General features: G+C 42.9%; 1 protein-coding gene across 1 annotated transcript; it reads left to right on the top strand.

Annotated features, from left to right (window-relative positions):
- The first annotated feature begins 513 nt into the window (after positions 1-513).
- EXOSC10 (exosome component 10) lies at positions 514-14,830 on the top strand. Its single transcript, XM_014257304.2, has 25 exons — positions 514-669; positions 1,503-1,639; positions 2,065-2,188; positions 2,661-2,765; positions 3,166-3,331; positions 4,085-4,196; positions 4,473-4,548; positions 4,686-4,796; positions 5,227-5,370; positions 5,697-5,887; positions 6,590-6,746; positions 7,329-7,477; positions 7,749-7,799; positions 8,524-8,635; positions 9,248-9,298; positions 9,834-9,912; positions 10,076-10,203; positions 10,576-10,671; positions 11,261-11,335; positions 11,770-11,857; positions 12,068-12,141; positions 12,682-12,862; positions 13,321-13,382; positions 14,027-14,100; positions 14,658-14,830. Exons 1-25 carry the CDS (start codon positions 541-543, stop codon positions 14,686-14,688), a joined length of 2,703 nt encoding a protein of 900 aa, XP_014112779.2. The 5' UTR covers positions 514-540; the 3' UTR covers positions 14,689-14,830.
- Positions 14,831-15,202: the final 372 nt, after the last annotated feature.

Raw genomic sequence — 15,202 nt, 5'->3', positions numbered from 1 at the left:
CGGTCTACAACTTCCTCTTGAGGGGAATAGGATGAGCAGGCATTGATCTCTGCTCTGTGGTGAGCAGGGAAGGGCTGGAGCTGCGCCAGGGGTGTTTTAGGCTGGATATAAGGAAAAGGTTGTTCCCTCAGAGGGTGGTGGCGCACTGAACAGGCTCCTCAGGGAACCGTCATGACCCAAGGCTGCCAGAGTTCCAGGAGCATTTGGACAACGCTCTCAGGTACAAGGTGGGATTGTTGGGGTGTCCTGTGCAGGGCCAAGAGCTGGACTCGATGATCCCACTCGGGATCTCCTGTGATTCTATGGGTCTCACCGGTGTCTGTGGGGGAAAAAGGCCGAGTCTGCCTCACAGAAGCCCAGCCGGGGGGCATGGCCCTCGGGGGATGGCCCTGAGGGCCCCCCTCCCTCACAGGGCTTGTCCTGCCCCGTCCTGCCGCTGGGGGCGCCTGCGGCCCCGCTGCTCTCCTCTCCCCCCTTCCCGCCACCCGTGCTGCGTTCTCGCGACAGCGCCGGATTCTCGCGACAGCGCCGCGCATCAACATGGCGGCTGCCGCCCGTGAGGAGAGCCCGCCGGTGCGGGCGGGCACCTCCTGGATGCCCGCGGGCACTGAGGGAAGCAGCACGATGTCGACCCTGCCCGGCTTCGACAACCCCGACGCCTTCGTCAAGGTGCGGTCCGAGAGGGGCAGGGGGAGCGGGGTAGGCACTACCGCTCCCGGCGTGCCGTGTGCGCTCGGGCCATGCCGGGAGCTGTAGTTCTGTCCCGCGGGGGCTGCCTGGGGACCCCAGCCTGAGCGGGTGACACCCATAGGGTGTCCCCCAATGCGAGAAGGGGGGTATGGGCCGGGCCGGCGGGTGTGGGGGCCAGAGAGGTGTATCGGGGCCTGTTACCGGCCTGCGTCGGGCCCTGTCAACCACCAGTTCCTGGAAATGCCACGGAATCGGGATCCTCGTGAGGGCCCGGCGCGATGGGAATTGCCCCTAGCGTTATAAATCGCAGCGTTAGCTCCCGTGTGTTTTACCTATGCACGATGCTCCTTCCAGAGAGGGAATGGCTGCCAAATAGGAAGCGTTGCAGAGATTTGGGGTGTTTTGTTAAAGGAATAAAGTAATTATCTGCGTTCCTGCTGATTTAGAATTGTAGAATATCCTGAGTTGGAAGGCTCCCACAAGGATCATCGAGTCCAGTTCCTGGCCCTGCTCAGACACCCGTACGATCCCACCTTGTGCCTGAGAGCATTGTCCTAATGCTCTTGGAGCTGTGGCAGCCTTGGGGCCGTGCCCATTCCCTGGGGAGCCTCTCCAGTGCCTGATCACTAGTTTTCAAACTTCCATCATTTAAAACTGTCTAAATGAACTACATGAAATTACTCCTGGTGAAAAGCCCCACAGTACCACACATCAGAACCATGCACTTCCAACCAGCCAGGCAAAGTGTGTTTCTATCAAAGAGTATCCTGAGTAAACAGAAACAAAATGCTGATAACGGTGTTCTTGCACAGTACGCTCTCGGCACAGTGGTGGCAGCAACAAAGGCATCTAATGGGCTTCCCCAGCCTGGTGACGAGTATGATTTCTACTGCAGCTTCCCTGGGTTCCGTGCATACTGCAGCACGCAGGGAGACCGCCTGCTCCACTGGTAAGGACCCTTTTGCATCCCTGGGCTACCAGAAGGTAACCCCCTTCTTTGGCAACTCCAAACTTGCCATAGATAAAAAGGTTTATTTCACACATCTGATTTTTAGCTGCTTCTTTAGCACTTGGCAGCTGAAGTGACAAGCTTAAAGAGGGCCTTTCATAATGACTGCCGTGAAGGGCTGTGCACAGAGGAGCACCTGATACTGCACACATTAGGCTGTCCATTTTAAAAGTCATGTTTGTGAGAAACTAATTCTAACATTTAACACTGTGTAGGTGCTTTTTCTATTTACTGCACATGTGGTGTTATCTATAATTTGATTTATTTTCACCCTTTGAAGTGCAGAAAGTCAAAGAGGACTGGATGTTTTAGTGTTTAGATTGCCTGCTTTCATATTGCTGACAGCTGTGCTGTTCTTTTGCAAGCATGAGCCAGGTGATGCAGTACCATGGCTGCCGGAGCCTCATGAAAGATTCCAGCAAAGTGACAGGGCTGGAAGATAAATTTGATATGCTGGTGGACTCCAATGATGTCATTCTTGAAAGAGTGGTAAGCAAATTATTGCTGGATGTGGTTCTTATGAAGTGTTCAGTTGCCACAAGTTTTCTTTTTCGTTGTATGAACTTTAGTGGCAGTGCTGTCACAATTAGTTACTATTTACTCAATCTGATGTATTCCCTTTTTATTTTAAAAACCCTTCCAAATGCTAGGCCAGACATCCCAACAGCTGAGGTAGGTGGGCCAAAGCGGGGGGAAAATAATATGGGATGTGTGAGGAAATTAAATACAGTTTGACATAAAATCCTCACAGCCTGAGAAGATGTTTTAGAGTGCTTCTCTGAAGAAACCCACCCCTGATGTTCAACATCCTCCTCCCATGTTTGTCTGTCTTGTGTTGCACAGAATTTGGGGGAGATGGCTATGGAGGTACCTACCTACATGATTTTCTTTACTCAGTCTGACTAGAGTGTCTGAGTGTGGTGATTTAACAGGTGTTTCACATTGTTTTTCTGGATTTTAGAGCATTTTATTGGATGAAGCAGCAGGAGTGAATAGAAACAAGCAGCCAGTTATGCCAGCTGGGTTACAGCCCCCACAGATGATCGTTTCCAGCTGGAACCGTAAGGTGAGGCCCCCGTGCTCAGTTTGGCTGTGTTAGCTCAGCTGTTCTCCCAGCCATTGCACTGCCAGTTCTCCAGTGGAATTGAGTAGTTAAATGTTCTTTCATGTTTTTTCACACATTCTGAGTACCTCTTTCTTTTTTTATTTTTTCTATTAATTCAAACTTGATTCTGAAATCTGTGTGCTTTCAATTGCCATTTCAGTTTCACATGCTCAGCAGCCTTTCCTGTGCTTATGAATTCAGGATCTTGAGTCCCCCCAGTACTTTCATTCCTCACAAAAAAATGTTACTTGGTTTTAAGTGCAGGGTATAACTCTTCCTCTGCATGCTGGATCAGACTGAGTAAAAGAAAGTGATTATCTGATAAGTCATGTTGGTTTTACCTCTTTTTTTTTAAAAAAAGGCAGGAGAATTCCACAAAAGAACTCAGTCTGAAACATTCCGACTACTTCATGCCAAAAATATTTCTCGACCACAGCTTAAGTTTCGTGAAAAGATTGACAATTCCAACACTCCCTTTGTACCTAAACTTTTTGTCAAACCAAATGCTTTGAAGCCTTTGCCTGAAGGTAAGGGGTTTATTTTTTTTTTTTTTTTTGGGTAATTTGTTGCAAGTATTTGACACAAACCTGTCCTCACAGTCTAGAGGAGTAATCACTGACTGTGAAAACAAATAGCAGGAGATGTTGAACATTTGGCTGTAATGATCGTGGTGACACTATTGTTTCCATATGTGTGATGTCAGAGTAGGTCAGCAAACAGCATCTTCTTGCTGGTGTACAGCAAATAATCTGTTCCAAGCAGATAATCTGCTGCTGCTTTTTACCACCTTGAGCATACATGAGAATCACTGTTGCATGAGAACTCTCGACTAGTCTAGCTGGCTTTACAGATGTTCTTTCAGATGAGTGAGCTGCAGTAGGTGTGTGGGGAGACCTGCCTTTGGTTTTGGTGCTTTTTCAAAGCTGCTGGTAACACCCTGTGTCGGTAACACATTCTGCTGCTGCCAGTTCATCTGTGTTCTGCACTGATGCTTTCAGTAACAGTTACTTTCAGTAACCAGGAATGATTGAAATTTTTTTTCTGAAGATTTTTCAATTTCCATCCAAGCTTTTGAGTAAAACCACCTCGTGTCTTGCCTAAAAACAGCCAAGTAACTAACTGAGTTGTTATTCGAGATACAAAATTACATCAAAAGCACTAAATTGTTAAGATTTTTGATACTTCATAAACTCTTGTGGTGGGTGGAGAGGGAGATAGTAGTAGGCTGAGAACATGTTACGTGGGGGACCCAGTCCAGTTATTCCATATTGGTTGTTCAGCCCTTACAAAAAGTGGACGGCAGAGAAAGGAGCGCCCTGAGGACTTGGATGTGCCAGCTGCTTTGGCAGACTTCATACATCAGCAGAGGACGCAGAAAACTGAGCAAGACATGTAAGAAACTAACCTGCCAGCAAGGTGCTTGGAGTCCCCTGGGTGAACCTGTGTGGTCAGACTGTGCTGATGCTCATCATGTTTAACAGTTCTGCATGTGTTTGTGTCCACACTACGTTGTGTGTGATTTGCTTTAGACCTCTGCAGTTATGTTAAACCTCTGCTTAAAAAGAGACAGAACAAGGGAAACTACCATAGCTGTCAAAGCCTCTGTGCTCTGTTTTCATAAAGAAGACTGGAATTTAGTCTATGCTTGTCTCTTCCTAATTTCCACAGGTTTGCTCACCCTTACCAGTATGAACTGGAGCATTTTTCTCCACCAGATGGAGTTCTGAAGAAACCTGAACTCCAGGTTGGTGCCCACTTTAATTTTAAACTACAGATGCAGTACATTTACAGCCATACTTGACAAATTTCAGGTTTGAGGGTGGAGGTTGGGATTGGGAATTGACAGTGAACATACCATGCCTAATTCATTTGTTCTGCCAGATGTACAGGCCCATTGAGGAAACACCCTGTCATTTTATCACCACACTGGATGAGTTGGTAGAACTAAATGAAAAGCTGATGACTTGTAAAGAATTTGCCGTGGACTTAGAGGTAATCCAATTGCCTTTTCTATTTAAAAGTTACACATGTACTTTTAGAAGCTAGGATACCATTATATTCTTCTGGGAGGGAGGGTGGTCTTCTGGTTTTTGTACTCCCTGACATGAAAAGACAGTTCCTAACCCCTAATCTGTTAGATATTATCTATAAGGTTGAATTAAACTGTGTCAGTATTTGAAGTTTTCCAGTGGCAGGGATGGCTGTGCACTTCTTAGTAAATTTGATCTTCTTTCAATTAATCCTATTTTATTTCTTTATGTCATCTTAGTGACTGCAAAGAGAAAGTTTGCTCTTCCAATTGGTTTTTTTTTTCCTCAAAGAAGTCCCTTTTGCTCTTTCTTCCCTCTTTTGGAATGCTGTTTGTTTTATAGTATTGTTCCTGTAATTAATCCTATCTTTCATCTCTCTTCCCTGTTTTCAGCACCACTCCTACAGGACCTTCCTTGGCTTGACATGTCTGATGCAGATTTCCACCCGAACAGAAGACTTCATCATTGACACACTGGAACTCCGCAGTGACATGAGCATCCTCAATGAGACCTTCACAGACCCTGCAATTGTGAAGGTCAGCAACAAATTCACCAGATTTATTTTTTTTTTTTAATTATTATTATTGTTGTTTTAGTTTAAGCTTTCTTATAGTTAAAATCACACTGTGTGCTGTGTCTTGGTGGCTTGATTCTGCTTTCACTATAATTTGTTCAGGAGACTGTTTCCATGATGTTAGTGGTGAATTGCTTGCCAGACACACTTATTTAATAGTTCTGTACTTAACAGTAAAAAACAGAGAAAAGAAATCTGGTCCTAGACACATGAGTATGAAAGCACAGCACTACCAGCCTGGAATAGAAATGTTCTTCATATCATTCCCAAATTTTTATGCTTTTCAAGGTCCTTCATGGTGCTGATTCAGATGTGGAATGGCTGCAGAGAGACTTTGGTCTGTACTTGGTGAATGTGTTTGATACTCACCAAGCTGCTCGTCTCCTCAACCTTGGCAGACATTCTTTGGACCACTTGCTAAAGCTGTATTGCAGTGTAGATGCTGACAAGAAGTACCAGCTGGCTGACTGGAGGATACGGTAAAAACTGACCCCTAAATGGGCTGGAGCTGCAAGGTAGCACTTCTCCTTGTTTGCATTGCTAGAGCTTCTGCTTGCAGGACCCATAGTTATAGGTTAGTCTCCAAGTGAATGAGCACAGCGTTTACCTGGCTGTGCCCAAAGTTTCTGAGTGTTACATTTTCCCATGGTTTTAGAAAATGAGTTCTTTTTGGAAAGATCTGCAAAGAAGAAGTAATGAAAGTCTGGAAGAAGCCCACTTTTTAGGAACAGCTTTTAATCACTGCAGTGTTATGGAGGCAGTATTTGTTCCTCTAGCACCTCCACAGAAACATTTAATCACCTGTGCAAGGTAGAGCAGATGGTGTTGGAGCAGTGATCTTGGCTATGCAGGTGCACCCTGCACACCACAGAGATCTTGAGTCTACTTTTGTAGGCTCTGCAGAGAGAAGAGAGCTATGACAAATACCATAGCAAGCAGTTCTGCCATGTGACTTCTGCACAGCAGGTCCTGCTCCCCAGCACACAAACAAGAATCTGAACTGGAGAGTGCACAGCATTTTACTGCTGTTGCCTAACCAATTTTCAGTAAGAAAACAGAATTTCCATGTTAGTTGTGGGGATGTCCCATATGCATTTTGCCCTAATATGCCTTTTAAGAGACAAGTGACTGTTTGGCAGGACAGCTGAAATGCGTTGGTGTAATTGTGGCTCTTTTTCTAGCCCTCTGCCAGAAGAAATGATCCGGTATGCCCGTGATGACACTCACTACTTGCTTTACATCTATGATAAAATGAGGGAGTTGCTGTGGGAGAGAGGGAAGGAGCAGCCCACACAGCTGCAGGTTGTGTGGCAGCGCAGCAGGGACATCTGCTTGAAGGTAAAGCTTCACCTGGTTGGATTACCTGCATTAAAGTGTGGGATTAGGAGAGATGGTCCTATTTGCCTATTCTATGTCTTTTCCTTTTTTGTGTGTCTGAAAACATCTGTATAAACTCCAATTCAGTCATGTGCAGTCACTTTCACTAGCTAAGGTCCTTGGATTCGGATGCCTTTTTGCTCTTTTTGAATGCTAGTATTCCTTTGGCCTCACAGTGCATTCAGGTGTGTCTCTTCTAAGAGAGATGTTACACTTCTGGTTCTGCTGGATGTTCCTAGAAGTTCAAAGTCTCACTGGAGTTGCATTCTGAGACAACTATACTGTGCCTGTGGAAAACTGTCTGTGAAAGTAGGCTTTGTGTGATGTAGTAAAGCTGCTCCTGGATCTGATGAAGGTGGATTTCCCCTAACAATGGATTAGAAGTGTGTTTTTCAGGAATAGACTCCTACCAATAATTAAGGATAAAAAGCTCAAAGACACATTATACCAGAGTGTATTCAGTCCCCAGATGTGCATATGAGATTCTGTGTCTGAGAGAGGCAAAATAGAAAGCTCACGAGTGCTTCTTTTTTTCCTGTCCAGAAATACATCAAGCCCCTCTTTACAGATGAATCCTACCTTGATCTCTACAGGAGGCAGAAAAAACACCTTGATACCCAGCAGCTGGCAGCATTTAGGCTGCTGTTTGCATGGAGAGACAAGATAGCACGTCAAGAGGACGAGAGCACAGGGTAGGAAGTCTTTTGTTATGAACCCTGGCTTAATACTTCAGTAAATCTCTTGAATTATCCCCTTCCATCCCTGAGATGGGACTACTGTTACCTGTGGAAATTACTGTACTACATCAGGCTGCTTGTTACACAGAAGTACTGTGATGTTTCTTTTCTTTGTGTCTGATTCATCATCTCAGAGCTGGTAATGGGGGCAGAGTTGTGTACTTTGAAGGTGTTGTTAATTGTTTATAACATTCTGTTACATTCATTCCACCTCTTTGTGTTGTAGATACGTGCTGCCAAATCATATGCTGTTGAAGATTGCAGAGGAGCTGCCCAAGTAAGTTTTGTTCACACTGAAGGAGTCTTGATGTTACTATCCAGCAAGTCACTTCCAAGTGTGTAATTCCTTCTGCAGTTGGTCCCTTCCTTCCAGCTGTCAGTACTGCTTTTCTTTATAGTTGTTCAGTTTGGAAGAGAAATTAATAGCAGTACTCCTTCAGAAGGCTCCAGACTTCTGGGATACATCACTAGGATTGTATGGCACTAATAAACCATATTCCTTTGCATTACCCTGTGTCACACATTCCCTCTGAGATTTCTTCACTTTTAGAGAGCAAGAGAGGGGTGAATGCCCCCAAAACTTACTTGGATTTTTATTGCAGTTTCTAAAGGAGTGGGGAAGGCAAGGGACAGATCCCTCAAAACACTCAATTTATACAATATCTTCCTCAAACATTTGTCACTCATCACCTAACATCCATACTTGAGAATAATAAAAATACACCTTTAAAGGCAGGTCTGCTGCTGGGCTCAGCTTTCATAGGTGAACACTGAATGAAATGATGATGAGGACAGACAGACCACAGAAAAGTTAAGTGAGAGGAGAGCTGACTTGATGGCTTCTCACCTGGTGCAGAATTTCATCACAGAGATTAATCTGACTTGTCTTTTTCTGTCACAGCCAGGATAGTGGTTATATCCAGTTGCACATCCTTCAAATGCAAATGCCCAACATACCAGCCATAAATACAGCACACTGACTTTTCCTCCTCTCTTTTTAGAGAAACCCAGGGTATCATTGCTTGCTGTAACCCTGTCCCACCACTTGTTCGCCAGCAGATTCACGAATTGCACCTGCTCATTCAGCAGGCCCGGGAGATGCCTCTTGTCAAGGTAGGAGTAGCTTGTACCACACAGGGGACTGATCACTGGCATTCCCTAAGCCAGGCCTGGAGCTGAATGGTGACCTGTGATGATGTGTATGCTGAAGTTTGCTTTCTGTAGTAGAGCAGAAAGATTTGTTGCAACTTCTTGCCTGGCTGCTGTGTAGTTTCCTGGAAAACCAGAGCTGTAAATGAATAGACACTGCTTGAACAGAATGCAGTTTGTCTTATACTGTACATCACATTTGCCTGTGTGAGGAAAAACTGCACCTTGTGGAATTTGCTGGCCATGTAAATGAAACCATAAATGTTCTACAGATATGGTGAGGCAAAAAAACCCCAAACAACCTAGGTGTAAGAAGTTCATTAGTTAAAATATTTCATCAGCATGTTGATATTAATACAGCTTTCATCCTTTGGTGAAAAAAAAATCCATGAACAAGAACATGCCTTTTCTGTGTGTGGTGTTTAAATGTATAGCCAAGTGAAAACAGTGCAGGAGAAGAAGAAAGTAATTTTATTAACCTGCTAGCTTGTAATCAATGTGTTGAAAACATTGATAAGGTGGCCAGCCTAGAAGAAATGGGGCTTTTAAGTGACTTACCTGTCTCTCCTATTCTAGTCAGAAGCTATTTCAGCAGTCAAGAAGAGAGCAGCTCTACCCAACCCCGAGGTATTGTTTGCATTATATTTTTACTTAGTGTCTTCAGCCTTAAACTTGGAAACAAATGTATCAAAATTCTACCTGCTAGTAAATTGCTTCTCTCATCCATTTTACAAGTCTCTGCTTTAGCTTAATGGTACCTTTCTGTGCCAGATTCTTAATATTACCAGCTGTAAGCTGATATTTCACAAACCACCATAAAGCAGCACTTAAAGTTTCATCAGCAAACACTCTGGCTGCTGGACAGTTTCATGTATGTTGGAATATATTGACTGAACTGTAAGAAGAAGTTTCAGATGAGTTTCTGAAGCTGTTCTCTCTCATCATGTGTATGAAATAAAGCATCTCGTTAGCTTGTGGCTGTTTGCACAGGTAGCCTTTTGATGCCAGATGCAATGTGCTCTGACACATGAGCTGCACTAAGAGTATTCCATCTCTGAATTTTATCCTTTTTTTTGAATTTTCATTAAAGTGTCTCTGCAGTATGTAAAAATAATAGATTCATAGTGTACTAATGGGGTTTATAATTTGAATCTCTCTGCAGAAGCTGGAGAATGCCCTCTTTGGACCACATGACAGTTCACGGATTCCTATGGATAATTTTCAGAATAACTCTGCCTTGGGTAATTTAGAGTTAACCTAAAAGCTGTGCTAATAATGCAGCGATGGAGTTTTGACATGGGGGGAATAAGCAGCCCTGAAAAAACTTTCAGGGAAACCTCATGACACAAAAGAGCAGTAAAATACACAAGACTCTAATAAAAAATTTGTCTCCTTTTCATGCAGACCCCGCACCAGTTTTGGAAGATGTTTGTCTCTTTTCAGAGAGTGAGAGGACAGTGGATATTCAAGATACTCAGCCAGAGTCTGAGTCAACCTGTCTTGTTGCTATTAGCACTGTCAGCATATTCAGTGTAAGCAATATGTTTGTGACAGTGTCAGTATTGAATTAGTAGAAAACAGACTTAATAATCTGATAAAACTGATAAATTTTATCATTTAAAATAGTTTAACTATATCTGATAGAACTGTGTGGAAGTGTTGAAAGAATCAAGATGGGAATGCATGGCAATGGTACTGAATTTTGATAGGCATATGGCCTAACCAAGACAACTGGGTTAGGAGGCCAGCAAGGTTAATTCCATTAATTCCACTCCATAATTCTGGAGGGTCACTGCTGTCAGTGGGATTTCAGAGTGAGAATCAGCATGGGATGAAATGACAGTAGCCAAACCAAAAGAATATTTGTGTTAATATTTCTTCCTTTTTTTTCCTTTTTTTTTAAGGAATGTGATGAAAACGAAGGAAATAAGAGGACTTTAACCACTGCACAGCGGAAAGCTCAGCTAATAATGGAGTCCTTTGAAAATCCATTTAAAATGGTAAAAGCTCCCAATAGTGGCACTCAAATTACCCAGTGCACAGGATGCTCTGAGCTAGTTTTCCAGGCATATCAGAAGGGTTTAAGAGAGCATCAGCTGCTGCTTTCTGACTGGAATCAAGGGATTGTCCTTCTTGCAAAGACACATGTGTGGACTTGTTTTCAAAACACATTTAAATACCTCTTGGATATAAGTCTTTCTACATAGTAAACAGACCATTCACTAGTTTTCTTTTTAGTTTTAGGTTTTTCATCTGTCCTTTATGGCTAGGGATTAGTGAGCTGATTCTATACTTGAATCGGAACAACAATAGAATTCTAGTAAATTACTAGAAAATAACATTTTTTTCTGGTGTGCATTTGAAGGTTGGTCTGTTGGGGGTGTTTTGGTTTTGTGGGGAGGGGTTTTTAGTTGTTTTTTTCTTTAATATTTCTCTTAGCAGTAGCTGTGGTGTCTTCTTTTTTCCTACAAGGTGGAAATCTGTAGAATATTTCTTCAAATGAACTCACTGATTTACAACAAGTAGCATTCTAGCAATGAGCTAAATGTCACGTGCTGCTAAAAGCAAAATTTTTTTTCCTTTATACAGTATCTGCCTCCAGAGGAGAATTCTGCCTATGTCTCACAATCTGCAAAGTTTGACCCATCATCAAAAATTTATGAAGTAAGACTGGTGCTAAAATTTCCTGCCAAGTAGTACAAGAGAAACAAATAAATAGTTTATTTTCCATCAGGAGCCTCAGCAATGTAGATTTATTATTTTCTCCTTGGATAGTTCTTGAGAAATTGAACATGTTTCTGTGACATTCATATCCTTTGAAGAACCAGGGATTGGAGACATTCTGCTGTACAGTCCCTGTCTGTCAAAGCTGAAAACTCTACTGAAGTATCTGCATTTATTTTCAAGGCTTGTTTGTAGCTTTGAAATTTTAAAGCATTTAGTTTTACTTCACATACAGCAGATATTAATCTCATCTAAAGTCAAATTTGATCTTTTGTACTCTTAATAAAGATCAGCATGTGTTAACAAGTTTATAAACAACTTCTTGATATAAAACTTTAAAGAAAGTGTTTGCAGATAATACTTTTTCATTGCAGATCAGCAATCGATGGAAGCTGATGAGTCAGGCACCGGTACAGAAGAAGTCCAAGAACGAAACCAATACAAAAGCAGCCCAGCAGTCAGGTACAGCCATTCTTCCCTTCCTTGGTGTGTCTGCCTGAATGTTTTTCCCAGGCTTCCTACAGATGATGGATTTCCTGATGAATGACATTATTTGTTAACATTTGTACTCTGTTTAGTTGGAGACTTGATACAAGCTGCTTTGATTGCTTTTTCTAAGCCCCTGGCTAACTTACTCCTGCTCTTTACAGTAATGTTTGTTTGTCTCCATAGCTGCCCATGTCCAGACACAGAAGTTGCATAAAAAAGCAGCACAGAACGTTGTATCTGTTCGTCAGCAAGCCATGGTATGTCATAGAATTCCTCCTTCCAACCATTGCTCATCTTGACTGTTACAGCATAGCTCAGAATGAAACTCTGAGCCCTGTAACTGAAATACCTGAATGACAGTATTTTGATTGTAGTCTTTCTGTGCTGCTGCCCTGGATGTAACAACAGGCTCCTGCTAATTGTGCTGTGCACATCACATCCCTCCGTGTGTTCAGAAGGGAGTGTTTCCCATTGATGCATTTCTCCTCCACACTTCCTTTAAGCTTCCTGAGTTGTTTTGCATAGGTTCCCCCAGATATGCCAGTGGGGCCACAGCAGATCTCAGCTTCCCTATGAAATGACAGTTTGGCTTTCCATCAAAGTCCCTGCTGTGAGGAGAAAAAAATATTGCAGTTTAGACCCCAGGAAGAGCACTGAGCTTTCTCCCCATGCTGTTATTGCCAAAGGCAAGAGCAGTCACTGGAGCCTGGCTCCATTGGGCAGTTGATTTGCCCAATGAGATGTTTTGTTCTCCTTTCTTCTTATCCTTTTTTCTGTTCTTTGGGTTGCTTTCATAGGAGGAACAAGCAAATAGGAAGAGGGAGAGAGACAGAAGTGAAATGGGAGCAGAAACAGGAGCAGAGTTGCCAGCACAAGAAAAGAAACGACAAAAAACCCCCCAGAAATCGGAGGAGCTGGAAGCACCGAGGCAGTTTACCCCCTTTGATTACAGCAATTCCAGCTTCAAAGTGTTTGCAGGTAAGATCTGATCCCGTGCTGGAGTGCTGCATGCTGTGGGAAATGTTACCAGCTGAGCCTTGAGAAGGCTGTGTGAGTGTGGGTGCCAATGCAGTACAGACTGGTACAACGGGATTACCTTATAGTGAGGAAATACTTAAAGAATTGACTTGAGGAATGTACATTTTAGTGTCCCTTTTCTGGTTTGGAAACAAAATCCTGGAACAATTGGGCAAGTGGGTTGTGGATTTGGATTTTGTTTCTTTTATCTGTTTAATTGGAGCCAGGAACTAAGAGGCAAAGGAGATTTGATTCCTTTGTAAAGATGCACCTATTCAAAAACATCTCCTACTCTTAAAAGACTGTTCTGGATTTTACTGTGTGGGAGACTAGTGAAACCTCCATATCATCAGGGGAACACTGTGGAATGCATTGCTCTTAATAGAAAATTTTAGTGACAGAATCTCTCCTTTCTCTAGGAAGCAGCAAATCAAAACAGTCGCCACAATTTGATCCTGCCAAGCAAGCTTACACAGGCAAGGTATGGGCCTGTCATGAAAGGAGGAACAGAGATGTGGGTGACTGTATGTATGTAAGGGTTCTCTGGGAGGGCACATGATATTTTCTGCATCTCTAGAATGTTCCCTAACAGCTGCTGAGATGCAGCTTCCAATCACAAATTCATGCTTTGTATTATTATTTTTTTCCCATTCAGGAGGAGCTTTCTTGGAGTCCCTCAGACTCTCTTGTTTCCCATCTATTCCTACATTGCTCACACTTTTGCCTCTATACATCACAAGCATGACATTTGGACCACAAATTCCAGTACCAAATTAAATTCTCAAAAATCACAGCCATTCCAGTGATTGCAGAGCATGTCAGGTTTGTGTGTTGCTCGTGTACCTCTCCAAGTTCTGGTGTTAGGAACAGTCTCAGCTCAAAGATTTTTTACTTAACTTATTGCTTATTGAGATGGAAAAGAAGAAAAAACCCATTGATGAACAGACACAATGTTTTGTGCCTGTTTTATGCATACTTAGGGAACTCTGTGACCAGCACAGGGAAGTCAATGAGCAGATTTCTGTGAGATTGGAAAGATCTGGCAGCACGTGAATCTCATTCAATATACTTGGGATGAACCTCACTGTGGTGGTGTTTTATTTGTTTGTTTGTTTCTTTTTGCAGAAATTTGCTGGAGGTAACAAACTTCAACAGTCTGGGAACCGGAGCATGTCCTACCTGGCAGGGAAAGCTGAAAGGTGTGGTTTTAGCCTGTTCTCATCCAGCTGGAGTGTTTGCACACCCCTGCCCCAGAGCCATGGGCAGAGCTTAACTATTGTCCTCCCCTGCTGTGTGAGCTTTAGCATGTGTTTAATGCAAGAGGTTGCATCACACCCTGACATCAGTTTAAAGGGAAAAAAAAACCCAACAATTTAGGATTAATGCAATCAAAGACAAGTCTGGCTGGAAGGTTTGAAATGCTGAGATAAAAGTTTGTGTTAAAGGGTGTGGGAGTTGCTTTCTTTGATCAGAGATAGGTGGAAGTGGGGAGAACATCTGCCTAGCTTGGGAGGAATGACTGTGCTGCTGAGTATGAACCTTCTTGTTCTGAATAGATACTTAGTGTTCAGCTTAGGGGATTTGATTATTGAGTGTTACTTCATCATAAAAGAGCAACAGTACCTAAGGGCAGCATTGGAGAGAGAAAGGTGCTGTCTCAGTCCCCTCTCTTGACAGAATCATTGTAACATGGTCATTTTTCAATCTTGAGTGAATTTAGAGCAAGAGTTAAAGTGTTTGTTTAACTCTTTTGCAGGGGTTCCACGCATCACTGGCCAAAGAGATAATCTCTGTTACAGGACCTGTGGGAGTTGCTGCTGAATGAAACAATTGTTAGAAGTGTTACCACCATGGGAAAGCAAGTGCCAGCTATTGATCAGTTTTTGTACAGGAAAGTTTTTAAAACCATTAAAATTCCTTTTTTCCAAAAGGAAAAAAAAAACCTCTACCCACTTGTGTTCTCTGTGTTTCAAGATGTGATCCAGATAGCTAAAAAATCCCTCTCAGGGATGGCAGTGGGATATTCCAGTGCTAAGGAAAAACATCTTAATTGATGTCACTTTTGTTATATTGACATTGCTTTTTTTTTATTTTTTTTTTTCTAATTATACTCACATTGTTGCTTTGTTTATAATTTTCAGTTTATCCAGTGTCCTCAAACACAATCAGGCTAAACTTGTCACTTCCTGGAGCTGCCTGAAGTGCAGAAGCAGCATTTCATTGGAGCATGGGAGGAATCTCTAAAGGTAGCACAGAAATAATAGAGATGCAGCAGATGTGACTCAAACCCCAGCAGTTCAG

This window comes from Pseudopodoces humilis, chromosome 24 (assembly GCF_049639895.1).
Source record: "Pseudopodoces humilis isolate 2021_Gansu_Grassland_sample_001 chromosome 24, ASM4963989v1, whole genome shotgun sequence".
Classification (NCBI taxonomy): Eukaryota; Metazoa; Chordata; class Aves; order Passeriformes; family Paridae; genus Pseudopodoces; species Pseudopodoces humilis.
The sequence above is the reverse complement of the archived record's forward strand: the minus strand, read 5'-3'. Positions and strand labels throughout refer to the sequence as shown.

Bases quoted from the DNA above. Each gene is read 5' to 3' on its own strand.
- EXOSC10 (XM_014257304.2), top strand. From the start codon at position 541: ATGGCGGCTGCCGCCCGTGAGGAGAGCCCGCCGGTGCGGGCGGGCACC. The intron at 2,766-3,165 runs GTGAGGCCCCCG...TTTTAAAAAAAG, and splicing joins TTTCCAGCTGGAACCGTAAG to GCAGGAGAATTCCACAAAAG. The intron at 8,636-9,247 runs GTAGGAGTAGCT...CTCCTATTCTAG, and splicing joins GGGAGATGCCTCTTGTCAAG to TCAGAAGCTATTTCAGCAGT.